The sequence below is a fragment of the Miniopterus natalensis genome, chromosome 6 (assembly GCF_054644295.1).
Source record: "Miniopterus natalensis isolate mMinNat1 chromosome 6, mMinNat1.hap1, whole genome shotgun sequence".
Classification (NCBI taxonomy): Eukaryota; Metazoa; Chordata; class Mammalia; order Chiroptera; family Miniopteridae; genus Miniopterus; species Miniopterus natalensis.
This window is the reverse complement of record NC_142086.1, coordinates 42,218,642-42,241,578: the sequence shown is the minus strand read 5'-3', so window position 1 is coordinate 42,241,578 and position 22,937 is coordinate 42,218,642. Positions and strand designations below refer to the sequence as shown.

Below are 22,937 nucleotides of genomic sequence, written 5' to 3'. Positions count from 1 at the left end.
ATTTTCAAAGTTAGTCTAAAATGAATATAGTGGAAAATAATTTTTAAAACTTGAACAACAGAGCTTCTCTTCTTCACAATTAGTTTCCTGTGATCGGAAGAAAATGGGAATTGCCTTGTGTGGCAATGAAAATAAATCCATATTTTCTGCAATTTTGCAGGGCTTATCTGTGTAGAAGAAGAGCAGCGAGACTGGGAGTTAAGTGGGCCCTAGGCACAGGAGGAACAAGCTGCATGTGAATCCGAATGATAGATCCATTTCCTTAACAGGTAAGATATTTTATTCCAGTGGTTCCTAGGTATGAATAAGTACCAGAATCCTAGAGCTTATGAAAATCACAAGTTTCTAGGTCCTATGTCAGCCACTAGTTTAAAATGCAAACACTACAGCTTAAAAGACCCTCCACGTTCAAGCTCCTGGTTGTGTCTTCAAATTCATTTCATGCCGCTGACAAGAAAAAAATCTTGAGATGTTCTAAGTTAAAATTACAGTGGCTGGACAGTGAGAGAAAGAGAGCAGTTAGCCTGTTAATAGCTATGGACCAGCTCTAACAAAAGACTGCTCCTATTCCTGTATATATGTTGGAATTTAGGATTAATTTCCAGGTGGCTATTTCCATGATTATCCACCTTTTTTCAATTACAGTTGACATTAAATATTATTTTAAATTAGTTTTAGCTGTACAGCATAGTGGTTAGACATTTATATAATTTATGAAGTGATTCATCCCATAAGTTTAGTACCCACCAGGCACCATACGTTATTACAATATTACTGACTATATTCCCTGTTCTGTGCTTTATATCCCTATGACTCTTTTGTAACTACCAATTTGTACTTCTTAATCCCTTCACCTTTTTCACCCTGCCCTCCAACCCTCTTCCTTCCCATCTGGCAACCATCAGTTTGTTCTCTGTATCTATGAGTCTGTTTCTGTTTTGTTTATTTTGTTCTTTAGATTCCATGTGAAATTATATGGTACAGTATTTGTCTTTCTCTGACTTAATTCACTTAGCACAATACCCTGTAGGTCCATCCATGTTCTCACAAATGGTAAGATTTCATTCTTTTTTAAGGTTGAGTAATATTTCATTGTGTATATGTACCATATCATCTTTATCCAGTCATCTATCCATAGGCATTTAGATTGCTTCCATATCTTGGCTATTGTAAATAATGCTGCAATGAACATAGGGGTATGTATATATTTTTTTAAAATATTTTTTTTCCGTTGCTTTTCCTAGAGAATGGGGGAGAGAGAGAAACATTGGTGTGTGAGAGACACATCCTGAACAGAACATGTGGCTAGGGATCGAGCCTGCAACTGAGGCACATGCCCTTGGTTGGAATTGAACCCGGGACCCTTCAGTCCACAGGCTGATGCTCTAACCACTGAGTCATATTGGCCAGGGCCATATATCTTTTCCAATTAGTGTTTTGGATTTCTTTGGATAAATACCCAGAAGTGGAATTGCTGGGTCATAAGATAGTTCTATTTTTAATTTTTTTGAGGACCTTGTGCACTATTTTCCATAATGGCTGCATCAATTTGCCACAAATATCCACTTATTAACACATGAATTTTCCAGTCTGCTGCTTACAGCTAATCCACAGGAGCAGACACTCCTTCCTGGAGGACTCTGCTGAGCTTATCCCCAAACTAGCTCCACTTTACCTTCTTCCATCTCCTTTATCTATAGCTAATGTAAATCCTTTCAGAACAGCTTACATGCCCCCCACCTCCACCCCTTGCAAGACTCTGGGATACTGGACATGTCTATTTTTTCCACCTAGCTGTGCTCCTGGTTTGGACTTCCTGTCCAAAGACTGGTCTTCTTTTTGGCTAGCTTTTTTGGTTCAATAAAACTTTTCTTTAAAAAACACTTTCTGCTGTGGAAGTTGTTTTTTGTTACCACCACATTTCCCTTTGCTCACCATGATTGAGCTATACAGTTTTGTGTTAAGTTTCTCAAACATGCCAAGCTCTAACCTACTTTAGAACCTCTGCATAAGTTTTGTTTACTATCTGGATTGCTTTTCTCTCCCATCTTTGCATCTCTGGTCCCTTCCTAGCATTCAGGTTTCTGCTGAAATGTCATCCCCTCAGACAGGATCCCCTCAAAATAGCACCGTCCTTATTGTCTACCTCACCTCTTTATCCCCTTCATAACATTACAATCTCTATCTTATTTATTAAATAAATGTTTCCCTCATTAGAATATAAGCTTCCGGAGGGCAGGGACATACCTGTCTTGTTCAATGACACTATACCTAGTTCATAATAGTTACTAAATAACTGCTGACTGAAGGACAGATGCTGCGAAGACAACAGAAAAGTGGTAAAGGAGTTTCAGTGTAGCAAGTTAGGAAACAGTTAACAGACCGAATAAGAAAACAAATGTGCAAAACTCCATACACCTACAGGTGAATACAATGAAAATATGTAATGATCTGTGTTGAATTTTATATATTCATGTCTCCTACCTTCAGTTTCCTCTGTAAAATAGAAACAATGGTAGTATCAAAGCATTACGAGATTTAAATGGAATATACTATATAAAGCCACTTACTAGTCTAGTGTCTGGTGCCAAAAAAACTCTCAGTAATAGTTAACTAATCATCTACCCAATACAAAAAGCTTTCTCTTAAGGCTCTTATAATCTCTGGAGCAAGAGATCTCACACAAGTGCTCCTTTTGAAACTTTTATTCTTCTTTTAATACCAAACTTTTGACAGTTTCTGATTTCATCATGATGTTGTCCACCTCCTTACTTTATTATCTGCCAATTCCCTGAAAGTCATTCTCCCACCAACTGCCTGTTCTTTCTTGGAGTCTAGGCTTCAAACCCCAAACGCTCTCTGCAGCTTTCCTTGGTATGGACACCACCACCATCCCACAGAATTTATTACGCCGTCTTGCATGCCATCTCCCGACCTTGGGCAGAATATTAATGTTGCATTTATTGTAACAAATTGTAATTTTTGTAACAATGTAAGTTATTTCCCAATTTGTCTCTTCCTCTAGACTCTGAGCTCTAGACCTTTACAGTAAACAGGACGACTGGATGCTGAAGCAAGACCGCGCGATTTGGGCTCCTTTACTTCGCAGTGACGTGACCTTAGGTGACGTCTCCCAACCTTCCCCATCCGTAAAACCGGAGCGACAACTTGCATACAGTTGGAGTCCACGACGTTACCAGAGTGACCCTTAGGGGCTGGCTTACTGAGGCCCGAGCAGGAAATGCGTGAGCTGGCGCTGGCCGGGAGCGCTGGACCACGAGTCCGGAGAAGGCGCGTCCCACTGCGCATGTGCACGCTGGAGGGGGCGGGGAGGCTCGCTCCTCCAGCGGTCCTTGTAGTTCCGGGAGCCGGCTCCCAGGTCGGATGCCCAGCCGTCGCGAAGCTGACGTCATCGCCGTGCGCTGCCACGTCTGCTCAGCTCCGCGGTAATGGAGGCTGAGGATGAGTGCTGACGGCACTGAGCTCTGCTTCTAGCTTTAGCGCTTGCTCTGACTCTGGCACTGACTCAGAGTCTGGGCCTAGGCCTGGGTCTGGCAACTCGAAGCTGGGACATTTTTTTTTTACTCTCTGGGCTGGGCGGCCTGCGGACAAGCCGCTGGTTTGGAGCGTCTCAACGCGGGGAGGGAGCTCTCTGGCTTGGGGTCTGTCCTGTAAAGCTGTCGCCTCCTCCCAGGGATCCCGCCCCACCGGCCGGGCTTCTTCCATGCGTGAGTATTACCGAGCTGCCGTGCTGTCCGTCTGTCCAGGGCCTGTTTCGGCTCTCTGGGTTGCGCAGTGGGGACCGCCTGTCCCCTCGTTAGGGGCCGGTCTGTTGAAGTTTGTAGCGTCTCGCCATCCACCTACCCCCCACCACATCCTCTCGCCTCTTCCATTTCATTTCATTTTATTTTTTTCCCTCTCCACACTTTTCTTTACCTTTGGGCAAGGACCAGCAGCCCCTACCCACATCCAGCAGTTTGAATGCTTTGTCTCACCTGGCGTTTATTAGACTTCAGTCAAAAGCTGTAGGAATACGGCTTTCTGCGGTAATGTTCTGAAAGCCAGGATTTTTTGTTGTTTTTGGGTGTTTTTTTTTACAGGGTGTCATTCTACAGTGTTTAAGTTGTATCGTTTAGTAAACAAATTTTCATATCCATATTGGAAGGAGCTGTGATTTTGCCAGATTGATGAAGACAGTTTCTTTTAAGTGAGGCTCTTCGTCTGTGACTTATATTTTACTCTTGAGGTTTCAGTAATTTCTAACTGATCTTACATACGTTTTTCTGCAGTGGGCATCCACTTGAACTCCTTCCAATGTTTTCACTCTAACGTATGGAGATACCGCCTGAACAGTTGTCCTTTTACAGAATTGTTAATTGTTAACAATCGTCATTGTTAATCCTGACAACAACCTCTGTAGGACAGGGAACACTTTTTTTTCTTTTGATAAAGAAACTCAGAGATTAAATGCCTAAGTTTAAAGTCAGATAACATGTGACACATCTGATCTCAGAACCAGATCCCCTGGTAACAAAATGTAACATTTTGTACAGTGCTGATTCTCCTCTATTTCAAGAGGCTTACTGTGAAATATTACATTTGAATTGGAAATGTTTATATTAGGTGTTTCTTGTGAATTTCTACCTGATTGTAATATCTTTCATATGCTATACTTAAGTGACAAAAGATAAAAATTGTGACTTCCCTAGTGCTGAACAGACCTTAGATCAGAACTTATGCTTCTGACCTGATCCATTAGAGTCTGGGTACTCATTTCATTAGAATAAAGTAGGTAGTAGATACTGAACATTTGTTTGAAAATCTGGTTTTACAAGCCCCGCTCACTCAGTTTTTCTGGTTGTTTTGTTACGTTGCCTAGTTTAAAAATAGTAAACTGATATTTAATTTTTTTTTGGTTTTATTTTGTTATTGTTCAGAGTTGAAACAGGTTGACAACCATTAACCTGGGTTGCAACTACAGGTGGCACTGGAAGCAGACTGGTTCCCGGACATGCCCGGTGGAAGGAGGGGCCCTAGTCGGCAGCAGCTAAGCCGTTCAGCTTTACCCTCTTTACAGACTTTGGTTGGTGGGGGCTGTGGCAATGGAACAGGCCTGAGAAACAGGTAAAGAAGAAATAAGATTATGTGTAATTTGTAATATCCTGTGATCAGTAAGACTAATATAGAAGTCATCATGCTATTTAGGTATTTGTTTATGAAGATTATTTCTTGACCCTGAAGTAGAAATCCTGCCTTGAAAACTGAAAGCTCAGTATTTCAGAATACTTGGGAGGCAGAGAGTTGTGATATGGGGCCCACAAAGTGAAAGCAGTTTAATTCTTGTGGATGATAATCCAAATTCTAGTCATCACCTTTTTAGCTATTAAAAGAAGGGAGGAATGAATTAAAGTACAAAGCTTTTTTCTGAGGGCAAATTAAAATGGACAGTTTATATGAGATTCTAAAATTATAAGTCATATTCCACCAAGGGTCTTAAAAATTATTTTCTTAAAAATATTGTTTGAAATTGATAAATTGTCAGCTGTAACCTAAACATCTTAAGATTTGTGTCATTTTGTATGAGAATAAAGAACTTGATTTTTTAAATGGAAATTTATCACTGTTTCCTAATTTCAAAAGTTAAGATGAATTAGTTCTTATCTAGGATAACTCCATCAGGAGTTTCAGTCATGTAGCAGTGGGAAGAGATGGCTTTTACCTGCTTGTTTGGTCAAAATAATTTTTGCCAGCTAATTTCTGCTTCTTCCCTGAACAGAGTTTTTTCTTACTTTGATTCTAATTTTCAAATCTGGTAATCAGTACTACTGCTGTCTTATCAGGCCCTCCTCATATTATTTGTGTACTTCTCTCTTCCTGGACTATTCTCCCTTTTTCTTTCTGACTTTCCAACCCAAGTTCTACTCAGTCTTCAAAATCAATTCTGATTTTAGCATTTCATTGAAGGGGAGTCTCCCTGAAATTTCAGTTTGAAGGGATTTTTCCAGTCTCTGATTTTCATACTAATTTTCAATTGAAATTTTATGGTTATGTATACAAATTACTTATAATTTATTCTAGAGTATTATTTTTAACTGTTGTCTTTGGATTTTCTCACTTTAAAAAGTGATACTGAAAAACAAACAAACAAAAAACAGTGATTCTATCTGCTTCATAGAATAATGTTGAAAACAAATGAAACGGTAAATTGTAACTTTTTAAAACTTTACTCTGAATTTACCAAAATTTCTACAAGTAACATGTATTATTACATTTTTTAAAATAAAGAGAATAAAAAGAATGAGAATATGTGAAAATGCTTTTGAAGAAAGGTACTATGTAACATGGATATTTAGGTGAAAGATGTTTCCTATATGAAGTCCATGCCTTAATTTTACTAATATATAATTGACTGTCAACTTAGTGATTCAGTACTTTGAAATTGTAGTAGAAAATCATAGCTGTGCTTAGCTAGGATTCTGGCTAGCTGAAAAAGTCTACCTCTGTGCTTCCCCTCTGACCCCCGTGTGTGTGTGTGTGTGTTTTATTTTTTTAGAGAGAAGGGAGAGAGAGAGAAAAAAAAAAATCAATTTGTTCTACTTATTTGTGCCTTCATTGGTTGATTTGTGTATGTGCCCTGACCAGGGATTAAACCCTCAGGTTTGGTGTATTGGGATGACACTCTAACCAACTGAGCTACCCAGCCAGGGCAGCTCTCCCTCTATATTACCTCCAGTAGTTTTTGTTCATTTTCTTCTACTTGGGCTTTGAGGATTCCCCTAGATAATTATGTTCTCAAGTTGTCCCACGGAATCTCGCCTCAGTGTGCCAGTCTCTGCTGTAGGAGTGCTTGGAAGGAAGAGGCAGGTGGGCCTAGCATTCTAGGCTTCAGGTTTCCTAGTCCTCTCCTAAGCAGACTAATTCCTCCTCTGAGTTTTAAGTATCGGGATACCATGTAAAATACCTTTTGGGGAGGAAAAACGAAGTGTTCTGCTATTAAAAAAGAGCTGAAAACCATATTCCTAGAGGATTATGCTTGCACTTAAAGTCTGCAAGTAGAGTACTGGGAAAAACTAGGAATATTTGGAAGTTACCTCTGCTCTTAGGTGGGTTTAGCTGTGATCACGTATGCTTTTCTCTGCCTGCCTTGTAGCTCTTCTATCCCAGCTTTCAAGGTTCCAATCCGGTTGCCTCGATCTACCATTCTCCACCCACTGTCCTTTTTTTTTTTCTTTCTTTTCTTTTTTTTTTTAATTCTAAGAGGGGTGCCTGGGTTGGGGAGGATGGTTGTACTTGGGTTTTTTTTTTGTTTTTTTAAAAAATAAATATATCTTTATTGATTTCAGAGAGAGGAAGGGGGAGAGAGAGAGAGAGATAGAAACATCAATGATGAGAGTGTCATTGATTGGCTGCCTCCTGCATGCCCCCGACTGGAGATCAAGCCCACTACCTGGGTATGTGCCCTGACCGGGAATGGATCCATGACCTCCTGGTTCATAAGTTGATGCTCAACCACTGAGCCACGCTGGGCGGGCACCCACTCTCGTCCTTTAACATATATTTCTCTTTTTTTTATTGATTTCAGAGAGAGAGAGAGAGAAACATCAATGATGAGAGCATCGTCATTGATCGGCTGCCTCCTGCATGCCTCCGACTGGGGATTGAGCCTGCAACCCGAGCATGTGCCCTGACCAGGAATTGAACTGCTATCTCCTGGATCCTAGGTCAATGCTCAACCACTGAGCCACGCCCGGCTGGGCAACATATATTTCTTTAGCAATTAACTGGGGTGGTGGGAAGAAAAATGTATTTTTCAACAAATTAGAATAAAGTGAAAGATCGTAGTTGTTCATGGTTTGAAAAGTCACTGTTATTGAGTGATTATTTTGTGACATTTTTACGTCAAGAGGTTATTTTGGGAGAAGATGGTTCTATATTTGTTTCTTGATGGGAAAAAAGCAGCCTAGAATAGGCAATGTAAGACCTGGGGTGAGGGTATAAAGAATAGGGATAAAAACCAGGGATAGATTCAGGAAGGATGTGTACAAAGAAAGACAGGCTCCAGATGGGGAGGACTCTCTTCTGGAGTGTCTGCAGAGTACTGAAGCGAGAACTAGGTAATTGCTTAAGTGTGATATAATTTTGGATGATATCTTTGATTCTGCAAGGTCAGCTGGAGAAGAGAGCATTGTGGCCAGACTGGTTAAGTTAAACTTGAGAATGTCAAAGAGCTAGTTTGGTGACACAGTCAAGATTGAAATCCATAGTTCCCTGTAGTGTTTTCCACCTGTAGGGAGCAGGAATTTGTTCTTGGGACAGCTTGCTTAGATGATTGCTTTCTAAATGAGGAGATATTGTTAGTTTCTGAGTTTCCTAGAGAGCTTTTAGTTGAGGGAGAATCTTGTTTGAGAAGGACTAAGTGAATTTTTCTTTGTTTTGTCCATGCAGATACTTTCTTAATAATATCACTTGAGCATGTCAAAATGATCACTGCTTTATCCCTTCTTATTTTTCTTTATTCCTTTGAAACCTCCTTGCTTTGTCCATTGCTTAGCTAAATTCTGTTGCTTGCTGGCTCCATAAAAGCCAGTCTCATACCTGCTATGTTAACTCTTCCTGCACACAAAGTTTATATGCAAGGATGAAGCAGGTGTTCAGCATAAACCACATTGCACAAATGCTTTAGGCACAGTGAGCCACTCATAATTTAATAAAACTTTTATGTCAGTAAGGGTAAACTTGACTGTTTACCAGTCAAGTTCCCAGATGCCAGCCTTGAAAGCAGGCCTCTCTAAGGATGGCTTTGCTGAACACCTTTCCTTTTGGGATTTTGGAAGCATTTGTACAGCTAGGCAGAGAGTACCTCCATGGCCAGCCCCGTATAAAAACTTCGGGTGCTTAGTCTATAATGAACCTTCCTGGTAGACAGCACAACATGGATTGTCACAAGTAGTTGCTGAGAGTTAAGTGCATCCTGTATGACTCCGCTGAGAAAGGACTCTTGGCAGTTTGTACCTGGTTTTCTCCAGATTTTTACCCATGTACCTTTTCCCTCTGCTGATTTTGATTCATACCCGTTTGCTATAGTAAATCTTAGCTGTGAACACAACTGTACGCTGAGTCCCATGGGTCCTCCTAGCAAATCATCAAGCTTGGGCTTGGGGACCTGCAACACAGTTTAAAAGACAATAGTCAGTGTTAACATTGAGTTCTTTAAAGAGAATCTGTTCCAACCCTTGTATTATAGACAAAGAAACTGAGGCTCAGGGATATAGTTACTTTCTCAAAGACCACAGCTGATTAGTGGAAAATCTGGGAGAACTATTCCACATTGTATTTCAAACATTTGTGTATCTGCTTTTCTTGAATCTATTTTGATATCCTGTTAGAGGAATAATCTTTTTTTTTCTTTTCTTTTTTTAATAATACCTCTGTAACTAATTTTCTGAGATATATTGAGTAAGTGTGTTTGTTACCTTTTGGCTTTGGTGGGGCGCCAGTTAAGAACTTTGACCATATCTCCTCTCTGGCTTTCATCTTACTCCTTATTTCCTCTTTCCCACTGATACTCTGGATCACTTTATTTGACCTTTGTCTCCGTGTCTTCTGGCTTGATGTATAATGGCCAAGGTGTATAGAATATCACAAGTGTAGGTCTTTTGTACTTTGTTTTGAGTATCTTTCTTGAGGCCCAGCATTTTACTGACTTTTTTAGCAACAGAAGCACGTTAGGTTTTACTTGGAAAAATTTCTGTAAGAACCTTTTTAACCTTTAAATTATAACATCTCAGCATGCTTTCCCCTTTCATCTAGTTTTGACTGAAGAGGAATTAGGATTTTTATTTTTTTCTAGAGTAGAGGCTCATAACCTTGTAACAACTCAGAATTCTTTATTTCCATATTTTATGATTAACTGGAGTGAGGGAATATATTGGCTGCTGGCATTAATCCTCTCTGTTCAAGTTCACCACCTTGTACAACTCTGGAGGATACTTTTCATGCTGTGTTCTGTGTGAATCATATCTTTTGGGGTTGTAAAGTGCTGTGGCCCATCTCCCAGAATAGATCAGAGGGCTGTGGTGTTCATGAATGGTTTATAATTGAGCAGGTAGGGTTATGAAGCTTACTGGTAGATCATAGCCTACTCCTTGATAAGCTTGTTCTATTAGAGGATACTCTGGGAATGAGAGGAAGACATTTTTATAATTTTTTCTGACTCCTTCCCTCCCCCATCCCTGTTCTTACCTTCTAGCTCCTCTGCATTTCTGCCGTGTATTCTTAACTGTTCAGAATGACCCGGGTTTATATTCCCATGAGTCACATAAAGTACTGTGAATGTCACATACTAATGCTAGAATTCTATATTTGGAACTTTTAGAGTAGAATGGTAATGCTAATACTGTCCCTTTCCTAGAATCTTCTTTGAAAATATCCAAAGCAGCCCTCTTTTTCATGTTCTGTAAACAATAATAGACTCTTAGATCTCTGTAACTGTTTCCAGATATATATATATAGTGGGAAATTTTATTATTTTAGATAGCCCAGCTATTTCTGACCAATAAAACAGCTTGGAAGAAAGAACAACGAGGATATAGGAATTAAAACTTGTATATTTTAATCCTTGTTTTAAGAGATCTCTTTTTCATGACTACATTGGTCTGCTCTCTTCTCAAACGAAAGTTATATATTTGCAGTAAACTAGGAAAAGTATAGTCTTTGTCCTTAAGATTATGGTGTGATAAACAAGACATACATGTGTATATATATATGTATATATATATATGTATATATATAATGATATAATAGTATAAAAGTACAATGTTAAAGGCTTGTGTTACATGCCACTGAGTCAGCTCCAGCTCCTGGTGAGCCTATGAATTAGTGATGTCTAGAGTGTCCTGTATTCAGCAATGTTCTGTAGACTGGTGCCTATGGCTTCTTTTATAGCATCAATCCATCTCACATATGGTCTTCCTTTTTTCTTGCTGCCTTGTATTTTTGCCAGCATGAAGGCATAGTTTGGGTGTAGTGGTGGCACAGAGGAGAGATGAATCAATTTTGATTGAGTAAATCACAGTAAGCTTTGTAGAGGATATGCCTAATCATTTTAAAAGTCTTGAAGGACTTTGTCAGTAAATGTGTATCTGAGGGGCTAAGGAATCTGTTAAGCAGAGGGCCTCACAGGACACACTAAAAATTTTTTATATTCTGTTGGCAGTGGAGAGGCATTAAAGGGGTTAATTCAAGAGGGTAACATTTTAGAAAGATCCAAGTTTCGCTTTAGAAAGATCTCTGAAGGAAGGTTAAAGGATTTGGTAAAGGGGAATTGAATTTATGGGGATTTCTACAATAGTTTAGATGAAAAATAGTAACTGCTTGAACTAAGTAAGGCAGCGGGGTTTAGAGAGGAGGGTACAGTTTGGAAAAAGGTTTATAAAGTGGAATATATAAGATTTAGAAAGTGATTGGATATGGAGAGGCAGAAGGAAAGTTCTAATATGATTTCCCAGGTTTTTGATTTGGGCAGCAAACTGGGTGGGCCATGAACTAGGGCCGGGACTACAAGAGGAGGAACACAGAGATGTCCAGTAGACAACGTTATAACATGGGTCTAAAACTCAGCAGTGAGCTCTATGGAGAGAACTTTTTGTTTTCAGCTTATGGGGATAATGGAAGTCATGGCCACATAGTAGATCACTGAGAGGGTATGTGTGGAGGGAGAAGACGAGCCAAAGATCCTAGGGTAGATTTTTGGGGAAGGCCAACAGTTAAAGGGTAGGTGGAGAATGAAGCAGGGGCCCTTTATTCTGTATGACACTGAAGGGTAATCACTATTTGAGCTAACCCTAAGTTTTCTCTTCCAGGAATGGTAGTGCTATTGGTGTTCCGGTCCCACCTATCACAGCCTTAATCACCCCAGGCCCTGTTCGTCATTGCCAAATTCCTGATTTGCCTGTGGATGGGAGCCTGCTCTTTGAATTTCTCTTTTTCATCTACCTGTTGGTTGCGCTGTTCATTCAGTACATCAACATCTATAAAACAGTGTGGTGGTATCCTTACAATCATCCTGCCTCTTGTACTTCATTGGTAAGTAAGTCTTCATCGGCCTTTAAGTTCTTCATATTACTTAGCCAAGAAACTAGTTGGAAAACCTGTGTGTAGAAATTATTTTTCTTTTAATAAAGTGTTTTTCTGTTAAACCACATTACTTTCAGACATGTAATGTCGTAAGATTGTTAAAATATAAAATATCCGTCTTTGGTCCATGACTAGAGGAAGTAAAAATATAAATGAAAATGCAGAAAACATTTAAATAACTTATTATAATAATATCACAGGAAGGTTTTGATATTTAGCTTTCTCTGCACCATGTTATATTTGTTGGAAATTTAAGGTGCCAATATGATTAAATTCTAGGAACTCTACCCTTTTAATGACTGTATTAGGATAATGGAAGCTTCTATAAATAAATCCCAAATTTTTTTATTCAAATACATAGCAGTCTGAGGCACTTGTCCTGCTTGGCAGGAGTAGCACACTTCCCATATGGTCAATCGGGACCCTGGCTGACACTGACAACTGTCTTCCAGTGTGTGGCCTTCAAGGTGGCTGTGGTCCATCCCTACCAGCCAGAAAGGGAAAAAAGGAAAGGGAAGTATAAAGGAGAGTTTCTTGTGGGCTAGGGTTATATCATTTTCACATGTGTCCTGCAAGGGAGGCTGGAAAATATAGTCCTTTTACTGAATTCATTGTTTCCCTGAATAAAATTGGGCTCTGTTACAAAAATAAAATGTCGACAAGAACTAGCTGTCTCTGCTAAAGTACATCACAATATATTGTAGGTTTCTTCTATCTTTCTAGTTAGGAGGACTCTGCTAATCTTGATGCTGAGAATGTTCTCCATAGAAGGGTATATAAAATAATGGGAAGGCTAGTCAGGTGACTTGACAGGTAAGGGGTTGGCACTGGCAAATTTAGGTGGGTACTAGAGATATGTGATAGGAGAAAGCAAGCTATTGTCCTGGGTAGTGTATATATGTTTCTGGATTTATAAATGATTAGAAAACCTCCCTGGCTTGGTGCACATAGAAAGGAAGTGCGGATGAAACTCTTCAAGATGGTAGGGGAAGGAAATAAACATTTTTCTTTTACGTGTTTGTATCATTTGGTTGTTCCTGGAATTAACCATTCATAATTTTCTCTTCATATTGACCATTTACCTACTTAATATTAGGTGAAGAGAATTTCAGTTTCTTTAAGAATTGTAATGATTTAGTGCCAAATTATATGCTTTATTTTTAATAGTCTTTTTCCACCTGAATTTTGAATTTATTGAGTGTAGAAACTGTACTTTATCCATCCTTCTTTGACCATGGTGTTATAAAATGAAGAGTTTGGATTAAATGATCTTTAAGGCTTCTTCCAGTTATATAGCTCTATAAATACCTCACTCTCTTAACAGTGACATTAGCAAACACTTATTAAAATATTTACTATGTTCTTTGCAAGTATTATCTCATTTACTCTTTGTAAAAACAGGTAGGCACTACTGTCTGACTGCCATTTTATGAATGAGTTATATGAGACCTAGAACTTATGAGACTAGCTCAGAATCACATAGTGACATAGTGAGCACTCAAATCCAAACCTATCTGCTATGCTTAACTTCCCATATTTATTTTATATTTACTCTGTAAGTACATTATACAGTTTCTACTTTGACATCATATGGAAACTTCTCATTTGTTGAATTTTCAGGCTAATTAAAGAGCTCTTCTCCCAGCCATTTCTGATGAGAGTTCTTTTAAAAGTCTCCTGTAAATGTTGCCTTGAAACAAAGGGAGCCAGTGTTCCTCTCAGTTAGGAAGCTGTTACTATGCTGCTGACTCCAAAATTATGCTTCCTTTGCTCTAATGCAAACCATCAAAAATGAGTGACCTTCACTTGCCCATCTCCCCACTTTACTCAGTTCTGAATTCAAGTTTTATGTGATACCTGTTTGGCAGAATCTAAATCAAATCTAGAAATTCAGTTGCAAGAAAGTCTGGAAATGGCCTTAGCAGGTTTTGCTCAGTGGTTAGAGCGTTGGCCCATGGACTGAAGGGTGCTGGGTTTGATTCTGGCCAAGGGCACATACCTCAGTTGTAGTCTTGGCCCCAGTTGGGGCGCCTGCAGGAGGCAACCAATCAGTGTGTCTCTCTCGCATCGATGTTTGTTTCTTCTCCCCCCCCCCGCATCTATCTATCTATCTATCTATCTATCTATCTATCTATCTATCTATCTATCTATCTATCTATCTCTCTCTCTCTCTCTCTCTCTCTCCCCCTCCCCCTCCCCCTCCCCCTCTCCCCCCCCTCCCCTTTCCACTCTCTCTGAAAAGTAATGGAAAAAATATCCTCAGGTGAGGATTAAAAAAAAAAGAAAGTCTGGAAATGTAGTTTTTAGCTTCCTAGTCTCTGCTGTAGAGAGGAAGGCACATTTAAAGGAGGTTAATGTGTGGACTGACTCACTCATTGGCCACATGTGATCCTTGCTCACACAAAGCTCAAAATTTAATTGTGGAGCTAAGAGTAACATAGGTGGAATAGCAAATAAGACTTGATTCCATGAATCTGAAAGGGTTCTGAATCCTTGAGCTGTTCAAAGATAAATGGGCTGCCAGAGACCTAGTTACTGCGCATCACTGAAGGTGTTCAAGCATAGCAGGTCACAGCCTGAGAAGGATTTCTAGAAGAGACTTACACCCCAACTAGTGGTCTGTCTCTATTAAGTTTCCTTCTATTATGCATGCCACACTGAGAAATTTGTCACATTTACATATTAGGTTTTTCTTTTTCCATTTCAAGATCTTAATAATTATCAAAAAGAAAATGTGGATACCTAAGTATGTAAAGTATCATTCTAGCTATCAAGAAATTAGCTAAATGAGTCCTAACCCTAAGAAACATAAAAGCTATAAGTAGTATAGTAAGTTATTCACAATAGTCAGGAGTGGAGGGCTCTGATTAATCAAATACTCTGGTTTATAGAGTTAATAATAAGCAGATAAGTTTGCATTGATTTAGAACTTAACTAAATTTGCTTAAAATAAGATACATTAGGGACTTAAATCTTTTGATATTAAAAAATGTCTTAGATGGACTGGTGATGCATAAATAAGACCCCCAGATATTAGCTAGGGAGTCTAGTAAATTTGCTTGCATTATTTTGGAGGAGTGGGGTGAGCAAGGAGGGGCCTCAAAACTAAGAGGGGATAAGTACTGTTAGAATCCAAAATACGTAGAGGGAAAGAGATGATCTGAGGGATGTTTGTGAGCCACTTTCTTGGCATCCTGGCTGCTCTGCCTTTAAAATGTATCCCAAGTCTGTCCACTGCATCTCCATAATCATTTCTCACCTGAATCAAAAGGAATAGCTTCTTAATTAATCTTGCCCCACAATAATATATTCGCCACACAGCACTCAGTGTGAGCATTTTAAAATACAAATAGAATCATGGCACCCTTTGCCTGAAACACTTCTATTTTTAATCACCTGAGGATATTTTTTCTACTGATTTCTTAGAAAGAGTGGAAGGGAGGGAGGAGGGGGGGAGAGAGAGAGGGAGACAGAGGCAAATATCGATGGGCTGGGAATCGAACCTGCAACCAAGGTACATGCTCTTGACCAGGAATTGAACCCGAGGTCCTTCAGTCTGTGGGCCAACTCTAACCACTGAGCCAAACTGGCCAGGGCTTAACCACCAATTTAAACTGGCTCTGTACCTCCCTTCCCAGTCACTATATTTTTTAATTTAAATTTAATTTTTTATTTTTCAAGTACAGTTTACATTTAATATTATTTTGTACTGGTTTCAGGTGTACAGCGTAGTGGTTAGACAATCATATACTTTACAAAGTGGTCCCCTGGGTATTTCAAGGACCTACCTGGGACCGTACATAGTTATTACAATATTACAATAAAGTACCCTATGCTGTACTTTACATTCCCATGATTATTTTGTGACTACCAATTTGTACTTCTCAGCCCCTTCACCTTTTTCGCTCAGCCCCCACCACCAGTCCTTGTTTATCACTTTTATTTCTTACAAGCAGTTGTCACTATTTGAAATGCTTTGCGTCTTAGCTTGTTTATTGTCATTGCCCTTCCCCCTCAAACACATTTATTAATAATATGGGTTTAGCTGCTGTAATAGGGTGGCTAAAACAGAATAGAAGCTCAATTTTCTATTAAATAAAAATTAGGTGGGTGATATAAAGCCAATGTGGCAACTCTGTACCTGTTGTTCTACCACCCCCAACATGCTTCTTCCAAACCGTGGTCCAAAGTAGCTGCTCCAGCTCCTGTCCTCACATCTGGCCAGCAGGAAGGAGGAGAGGAGCAAGACACAGCTTCTTCCTGTAAGAGCGTAGCTGGGAAGCAGTACACATCACTTTCCCGTACATCCCTTAGCCACAAGTAGTTTTTTCAAGGGAGGTGAGGAAATGAACCTTTAGTTAGCTAGGATTCAGTGCTCAGTTAAATTCTACTGTGATAACAGAAGGGACAACTATTAATCTCTTATCCTTCTGCCCTCTCACATCACAGTAAAAAGTAGGATCCAGGAGAGCAGGAACCTTGTCTATCATTCTTCAGCACTGTATCCTCAGTTTCAAGAAGAGTACTTGGCACATTGTGGGTGCCCAGTACATATTTATTGAAAGGATTAATTGAGAAATTGAACTTTTCATTCTGGAAGGGGAACTGTGGAAACCTACAGATTCTTTGACCATCAAAATGAAAATATATCCCGATTCTGTTTGGTGCTAATGACTTTTCATTTTGTTTATTATCACAGTTACATACACAGACTTAGAACTAGAAGGAATCATGTGTCCATCTAGATAATACCATCATTTTATAGGAAGAAGAAATCAAATATAAGACATGCTTCTAAATCAAAGTAAGAAAAACTAAATGCATGTAATTGATGTATCAGCGAGTAGGGAGTTTAGGTTAGTAGATGCCTAAACATAAACTCTTAGATCAAAAGAGACCAAGAACAGTAACTCCTAAAGGCTGGGAATTCCAACTGATTTGTTAAATTTGACACTCATAAATATGGCGTTTTAGATTAATTATTTTTGCCATAATTCTGCAGGTTATCACTTGTTAACCTGAAGTGGTAATCTTTTCTCTTTAATACAGTAAGCTTTTGAAAAAGGAGAGGAATACATCCCGATAGTTTAAAATAGTGTTCGAAAAGTTAAAGCAATTTGTCATGGAAGAAGTAGAAGATAGGTAGCCTCTTCAAGATCTCTCAAATTCCCGTGGTTTGTAAGTGTAAGGTGATGTAAGGAAGATCTTTTTTTTATCCTCACCTGAGGATGTTTTTTCCATTGCTTTTCAGAGAGTGGAAGGAGGTGTGGAGAGTGAGAGAGAGAGAGAGAGAGCAAAACATCAATGTGAGAGAGACACATTGATTGGTTGCCTCCTGCATGCTGCCCTGGTTGGGCCGGGGATCAAGCCTGCAACCAAGGTACATGCTCTTGGCCAGAATTGAACCTGGGACCCTTCAGTCTGCGGGCCGACGCTCTAACCACTAAGCCAAACCAGCTATGGCTGAGGAAGATCTTTTGAGGAGGCAAACCTCTTCATGTAATAGTTCCAACTGGATATAGGTATTTCTTTCTGATGAAGGTATTTGTTTCTCTTACAGAATTTTCATCTCATTGATTACCACCTGGCAGCATTCATTACAGTGATGCTTGCAAGGAGGCTTGTATGGGCCCTCATCTCAGAGGTAACAGTTCATTCAGTATATTCTGTCACTTGTAGCTAGAATTAGTTACTAGAATGGGTTCACTTTGAAAATGTGAAATGTCCAAATAGGATTTGAATATAATTATAAATTTCTTTACTCCCGTGTGAATTGTATTAGTTCTTTTTAAAAGTTTTCCCTACAATAAATATATTTAAAATTCAAGCGTGATATAACTCAAAAGAACTGTTAGAAGTCTCACTTGTCCAGTAGGAGCTCATTTCTAGCTTCCAAATTCTTCAGTACAATCTTTTCTAATTTTAATAGTTACAGTAAAAATAGGATGAATTTTAGGTAACTATTGATATGAAGAGTTTTATGTAAATAAACAGTTGCATCTAAAACATTGTTTCAAGTAACATTCACTTGAAATTATTTCTATACCATTTATGGAGTTGCTAGCAAGAGACATTTGTTTGGGTTAATTAAAACTTGGAATTTTAAAATAGCATCCAAATTGGCATAAGACTAATCTTGAAAAGTAGAATCTGAGTTTAGTGGTCAGTGAAGGAAAGAATTCGGACATACATTATTAATATTATCTTTTTAAAAATTAAAAGTGCATAATAGAATTGATCATAGTTATCATTTTCTATATATTTGTAAATGCCTACTGAGGGAGGGAGGTCAGTGTGTTTTCTTAAGATATTGTTATCTTGTGCCCTATAAATGATTACCAAAAAAAAAAGTTAACTAAAGTGGCTAATAATTATAATCTTGGAGGTCATAATTCAGTGTGAAATTTTGAATGAATAGTTAACTATAATCAAGATAGCCAAGTCAACTTTTTTCTTCTAAAACATACATGGGAAATTTTTGTGTCTGTAAGCTCTAATTTTCAGGAACCTTATTTCCACAAACACAGAGTAATTGCAGATTTTAAATCATAATCTGAAAGCCATTTAAAATTAACGAAAAGACATTGGTAGTAGGATCATGTTTCTCACAGTGGGAAAGGCTGTTTTATAACCTTTTCTCCCAGATTCTTTATTTAGGTTATGAAAATAGATGCTTACTTTGGATATATTGAGAAACTATGTTCTTTCTTTAAAGGAACTCAGTGGAGTTTTGTGATTACATCAATTAAAACAGGCAGGGAGTGATTTTGTTTCATCTCTTCAGTTACTTAGAAATGGTACTTGTCATATGTCAGATTTATGTCCAGTTAGTGTGTGAACCCTTCATAACTGGGGTTCTACCTTGAAGCTACAAAGACTGTAACTTGAAATATTCTATTTTCTCTTTTACTAATGGCTTCACAGTAGTTTAATAGCTTTTGCATAAGCTTAGTTGGAGAGTGTATTAGCTATTTTCTAAAGAATCTGTAATTCTTACTGAGAACAAAATACGTAAGCTAATTTTAAACAGATTCCCAGTCAAAGGCTTAAGTCTGTACCTTAGTGTCCATTAGAAAGGGAATGTTTAAGTAATTATGGTATATCAACATATTGGAATAAATAGCATGCAGCCATTAAACTGATGAAAAATGTCTTCACTTACTGACCTCTAAGATATTAAGTGAAAAAAGCAAAGTACAGAACAGTGTTTAAAGTAAGGCAGGTGGAAGGAACAAAATATATTTGCTTATATATGAATAAATTATCTCTAGAAGGGACATACAAACTAATAATGGGCTGCCTAGTTGGTGGCTGGGAGACGAGACCAGTGGAGGGAAACTTCACTACAAACACTGTTAAACGTTTTGTATTTTGAGCAATGTGAATATATTACTTATTCAGAAATTTAAAATAAGAACTATATAGTAATTCTCTTTCTAAAATATTTAAATTTGATGGATAATACCCATCTTAAATCATCTTTCCTTCCTTCTATTAAAATATGTTTGCCTTTTGTTTTGCTTATATCACAGAAAGGATCCCTACTCTGAGAAAGACCAATCATTTTTAAGGAGAGGCTGGAGGTAATTAATTTAGAAAGCTAAATACTGTTCTGGGAGGAATACCTCTCTAACTAGATAGACTCTGTTCATTCACCTCCAGGCCAACTCTACTTCTCTACTTGCTCCACAAGACCAAAAGTTGTACTGTTCTTTCACCAACCTGAGCAACTCTCTTTTTAAAAAATTGTTTTTCTAAATTGAAAAGTAGTACATTTTATTGAAGAAAACTTGGAAAGCACTAAAGTATAAAACAGACCATTTCAAACAATTACAATGCCATCATTAAGAGAACCACATTTTGGTATATTTCCTTCTAATCTTTATATGCGTAGAGAGAATATATATATATATATATTTGTGGGGGGTATGGACAATATCTATATTGTGTGGATATTTGGGACATTATCTGCATACAGTTTTATATCCTGTATTTCGAACTTAACATAGTGTTAGGAATATTTTTCTACTTCTTACCTGGCTAATTCTTGCTTACTCTTTAGATTTCAGCTGAAATATCACTTCCTCAGGAAGCCTTCCCTAGGTTAGGGTCTCTGTTATTTGTTCTGCACAGCAGCCTACTCTTTTCCTGTGGCACTACTCATCAAAACTGTAAAAAAAATTACTTGTGTAAATCTGAGTTTCATATGTGCCTTTTTTGGCCGAGCAGCCTCATGTAGACAGAGGTCTTGGTTACCACTGTATCCCAGGACCTGGTACAGTGTATGTCACATATAGCACACTGATTAAGAGCTTGGACCCTGAAATAAGCAAAAATGATATCCAGACTCTGCCGTTCTGGTGACATTGGACAGAAGCAGCCTTTTTATTTCTTAACTGTAAACTTTGAGAATGGAGGCAATGGAGTAATTCTAGTGGCTTAAATACCGTCTCCAGGCTCTGAAACATGGGGTACACTGGCATGAGGTGTGCATCAGGGTAGTTGCAGCTGTTTACCCTGCTCTACCTGAGAACAGCTGGAACCTTTCTTATAGTTTGAGGTGTAAGCAGTTCATTATGGTATTAATCCAATTGTCTTTGCATTCGTAGTTAACTATATGAATAGTATATGTTGCATATATATTATACATGCTATGTAGTATGTTAGGTAAAATTAAAAATGCATATATAGTAGGGACCTGAAAAGCTCCTTATCCCCTCCCATGTTATTGACTTCAGACAATTCTTTTCCTCTTTCTGGGTTTTGATTCTGCTGTTTTAGAGGTTATAGGAATCTACCATTTTCTCCTGCATTTTGCTGTTCTTCCTAGTTCACTTTGAAAGAAAATGGCACTGCAGAGCTTCATGTTTAGACTAGGATGTTTCTTACTATATTTAATCAGTTTTAAAGATTTGGGATTAAAGAAGAATATTTGAACAGCTATGATATAAAGGATTGGAAGTGATTATGTCTTATTTCCATGTTTACAAAAGTCAGAAAAGAAACTTATTTATATAGGAATTTGTCAAAGAAGATTTGATTATTTTTTGAAGCTTCAGTAATTTATTAAGCATTAATTCAGCAAACAGAAGGGAGAAGGATTCAAAGAAAAAATAGAAACTTGCTACTGTTGAGGCCATTATAATCTAGTCTGGAGTCAGATAAATGAATATCTTTATGTACATAGAAGCCACTTGGCGGGTTGTTAAAATACAGGTTCCTTGACTTGCTGTTTTGTTCCCTATACCTGATGAGGGAAGTCAGTAGGGATTTGCATGTTCATTAAGCAGCCCAAGTGATTCTGTTGAATGTAGTTCATGGACCATACTTTGAGAAACCCCAGTGTAAACAAATTAGATAACATTGTAAGAACTTGAAGGAAGTATCTATGAGGCACTATGGGAGTACAAGGAGGAAACAGTTAACTGCCTGGAAATGTCTGAATCTTCAAGAATGAGGAAGATAAGGTGGGGCAGGACAGTTTTTCTTCTTTCCTCTCCCTTTTTTCCTTCCTCTCTTTTTTGGCACAGTTTAACTTCCACTAAATCTACCAAGTCCTTACTTGAGTCACGTTGTTTTTGTATAAGGTGATTTTTAAAATGTTCTTTTTGATACTTCCAAACTTGTAGGCCACTAAGGCGGGTGCAGCATCTATGATTCACTACATGGTTCTGATATCAGCTCGCTTGGTGCTGCTCACTTTGTGTGGATGGGTACTCTGTTGGACGCTTGTCAATCTCTTCCGAAGTCATTCAGTCCTCAATCTCCTTTTCCTTGGCTACCCGTGAGTACTCCAGTTTTCCCGTTTTATTAATAAGTCTTTTAAGAAATGATTTGGGTCATGCAAATGATAGTATAAAAGAAAAATTAAATTCTTCAAATATAAACCAAGAGTTCAGAAAATTGGAAAAATCAGTGAGTAGATTGACCCTATAATTTATTTTCTGAACTGGGATACAGTTAAACATAAACCAGGACTGCCCCAGGAAATCTGAGAGGTATAGCTCTCCTACCAATAGAGAATATCTTTTAATTTGCTCTGGTCACCAAATAAAGGCCCCTAGTACTGGTTGTATTGGTACAAACAGTGACTAACGTTAGTTGAAGACTGGCTCAACCAGTCTTACCATTTTGGTCAGATTACATGTAACAGATGTATGCCATACTGAAGCCCTGTAAACTTATATACTTTTTTTGACCAACATTTTATTATGAAACAAAATGTCATCATATGCAATTAGTAACTAGAGTGTGATATTTGTTTACAGTTTTTTTTAATTAGAATTCATATACAATTCACAATCTTACGTACATTTACGAGCTTTCATAATACTTGTATAAATCAAACCACTATCCCAATATAGAACATCATTACTCCAGAGGTTCCCATATTTCTCCTTCCAACCAGCCCATACCCCCTGCCTCCCAGAGGCAACCATTGTTTTGATTTCTTTCTTCCACAGATTAGTTTTCCTGTTCTGAAATTTCATATAAAAGGAGTCACACAGTACGGACACATTTCTATAAGGTGTCTTTTATTCAGCATCTTGTTTTTCAGGTTTGACCGTGTGGCTATATGTGTCAGTGATATTTCACTGTGAGAACATACCACAGTTTATGTTCGTATTTTTGGATGCCTGGGTTGTTTCCAGTTTGGGGCTCTTATTAAAAATAAAACTGTTGTGTACGTTCTCACATTAGATAATATTGTTGTCATTGTCTTGGGAGAGATAATCCAGGTGTGGCACTGCTAGGCCATAAGGCAGGGTTGTATCTAGTTTTACAAGAACCTCCAGATCTTT

At 38.3% G+C, this 22,937-nt stretch overlaps 1 protein-coding gene across 2 annotated transcripts in view; it reads left to right on the top strand.

Moving 5' to 3' along the window:
• The first annotated feature begins 3,327 nt into the window (after nucleotides 1–3,327).
• Nucleotides 3,328–22,937, top strand: part of TMEM39A (transmembrane protein 39A) — a 29,483-nt gene continuing 9,873 nt past the window's right edge. Inside the window, exons 1-5 of one of the 2 annotated variants that reach the window (XM_016199893.2) lie at nucleotides 3,328–3,728; nucleotides 4,982–5,124; nucleotides 11,862–12,084; nucleotides 17,696–17,779; nucleotides 21,765–21,919. In XM_016199893.2, coding sequence (XP_016055379.1) covers nucleotides 5,012–5,124; nucleotides 11,862–12,084; nucleotides 17,696–17,779; nucleotides 21,765–21,919 — 575 coding nt within the window. In that variant the 5' untranslated portion in view covers nucleotides 3,328–3,728; nucleotides 4,982–5,011. Of the gene's footprint in view, nucleotides 3,729–4,937; nucleotides 5,125–11,861; nucleotides 12,085–17,695; nucleotides 17,780–21,764; nucleotides 21,920–22,937 lie in introns of both variants that reach the window. The other variant, XM_016199892.2, reaches the window with a different exon arrangement.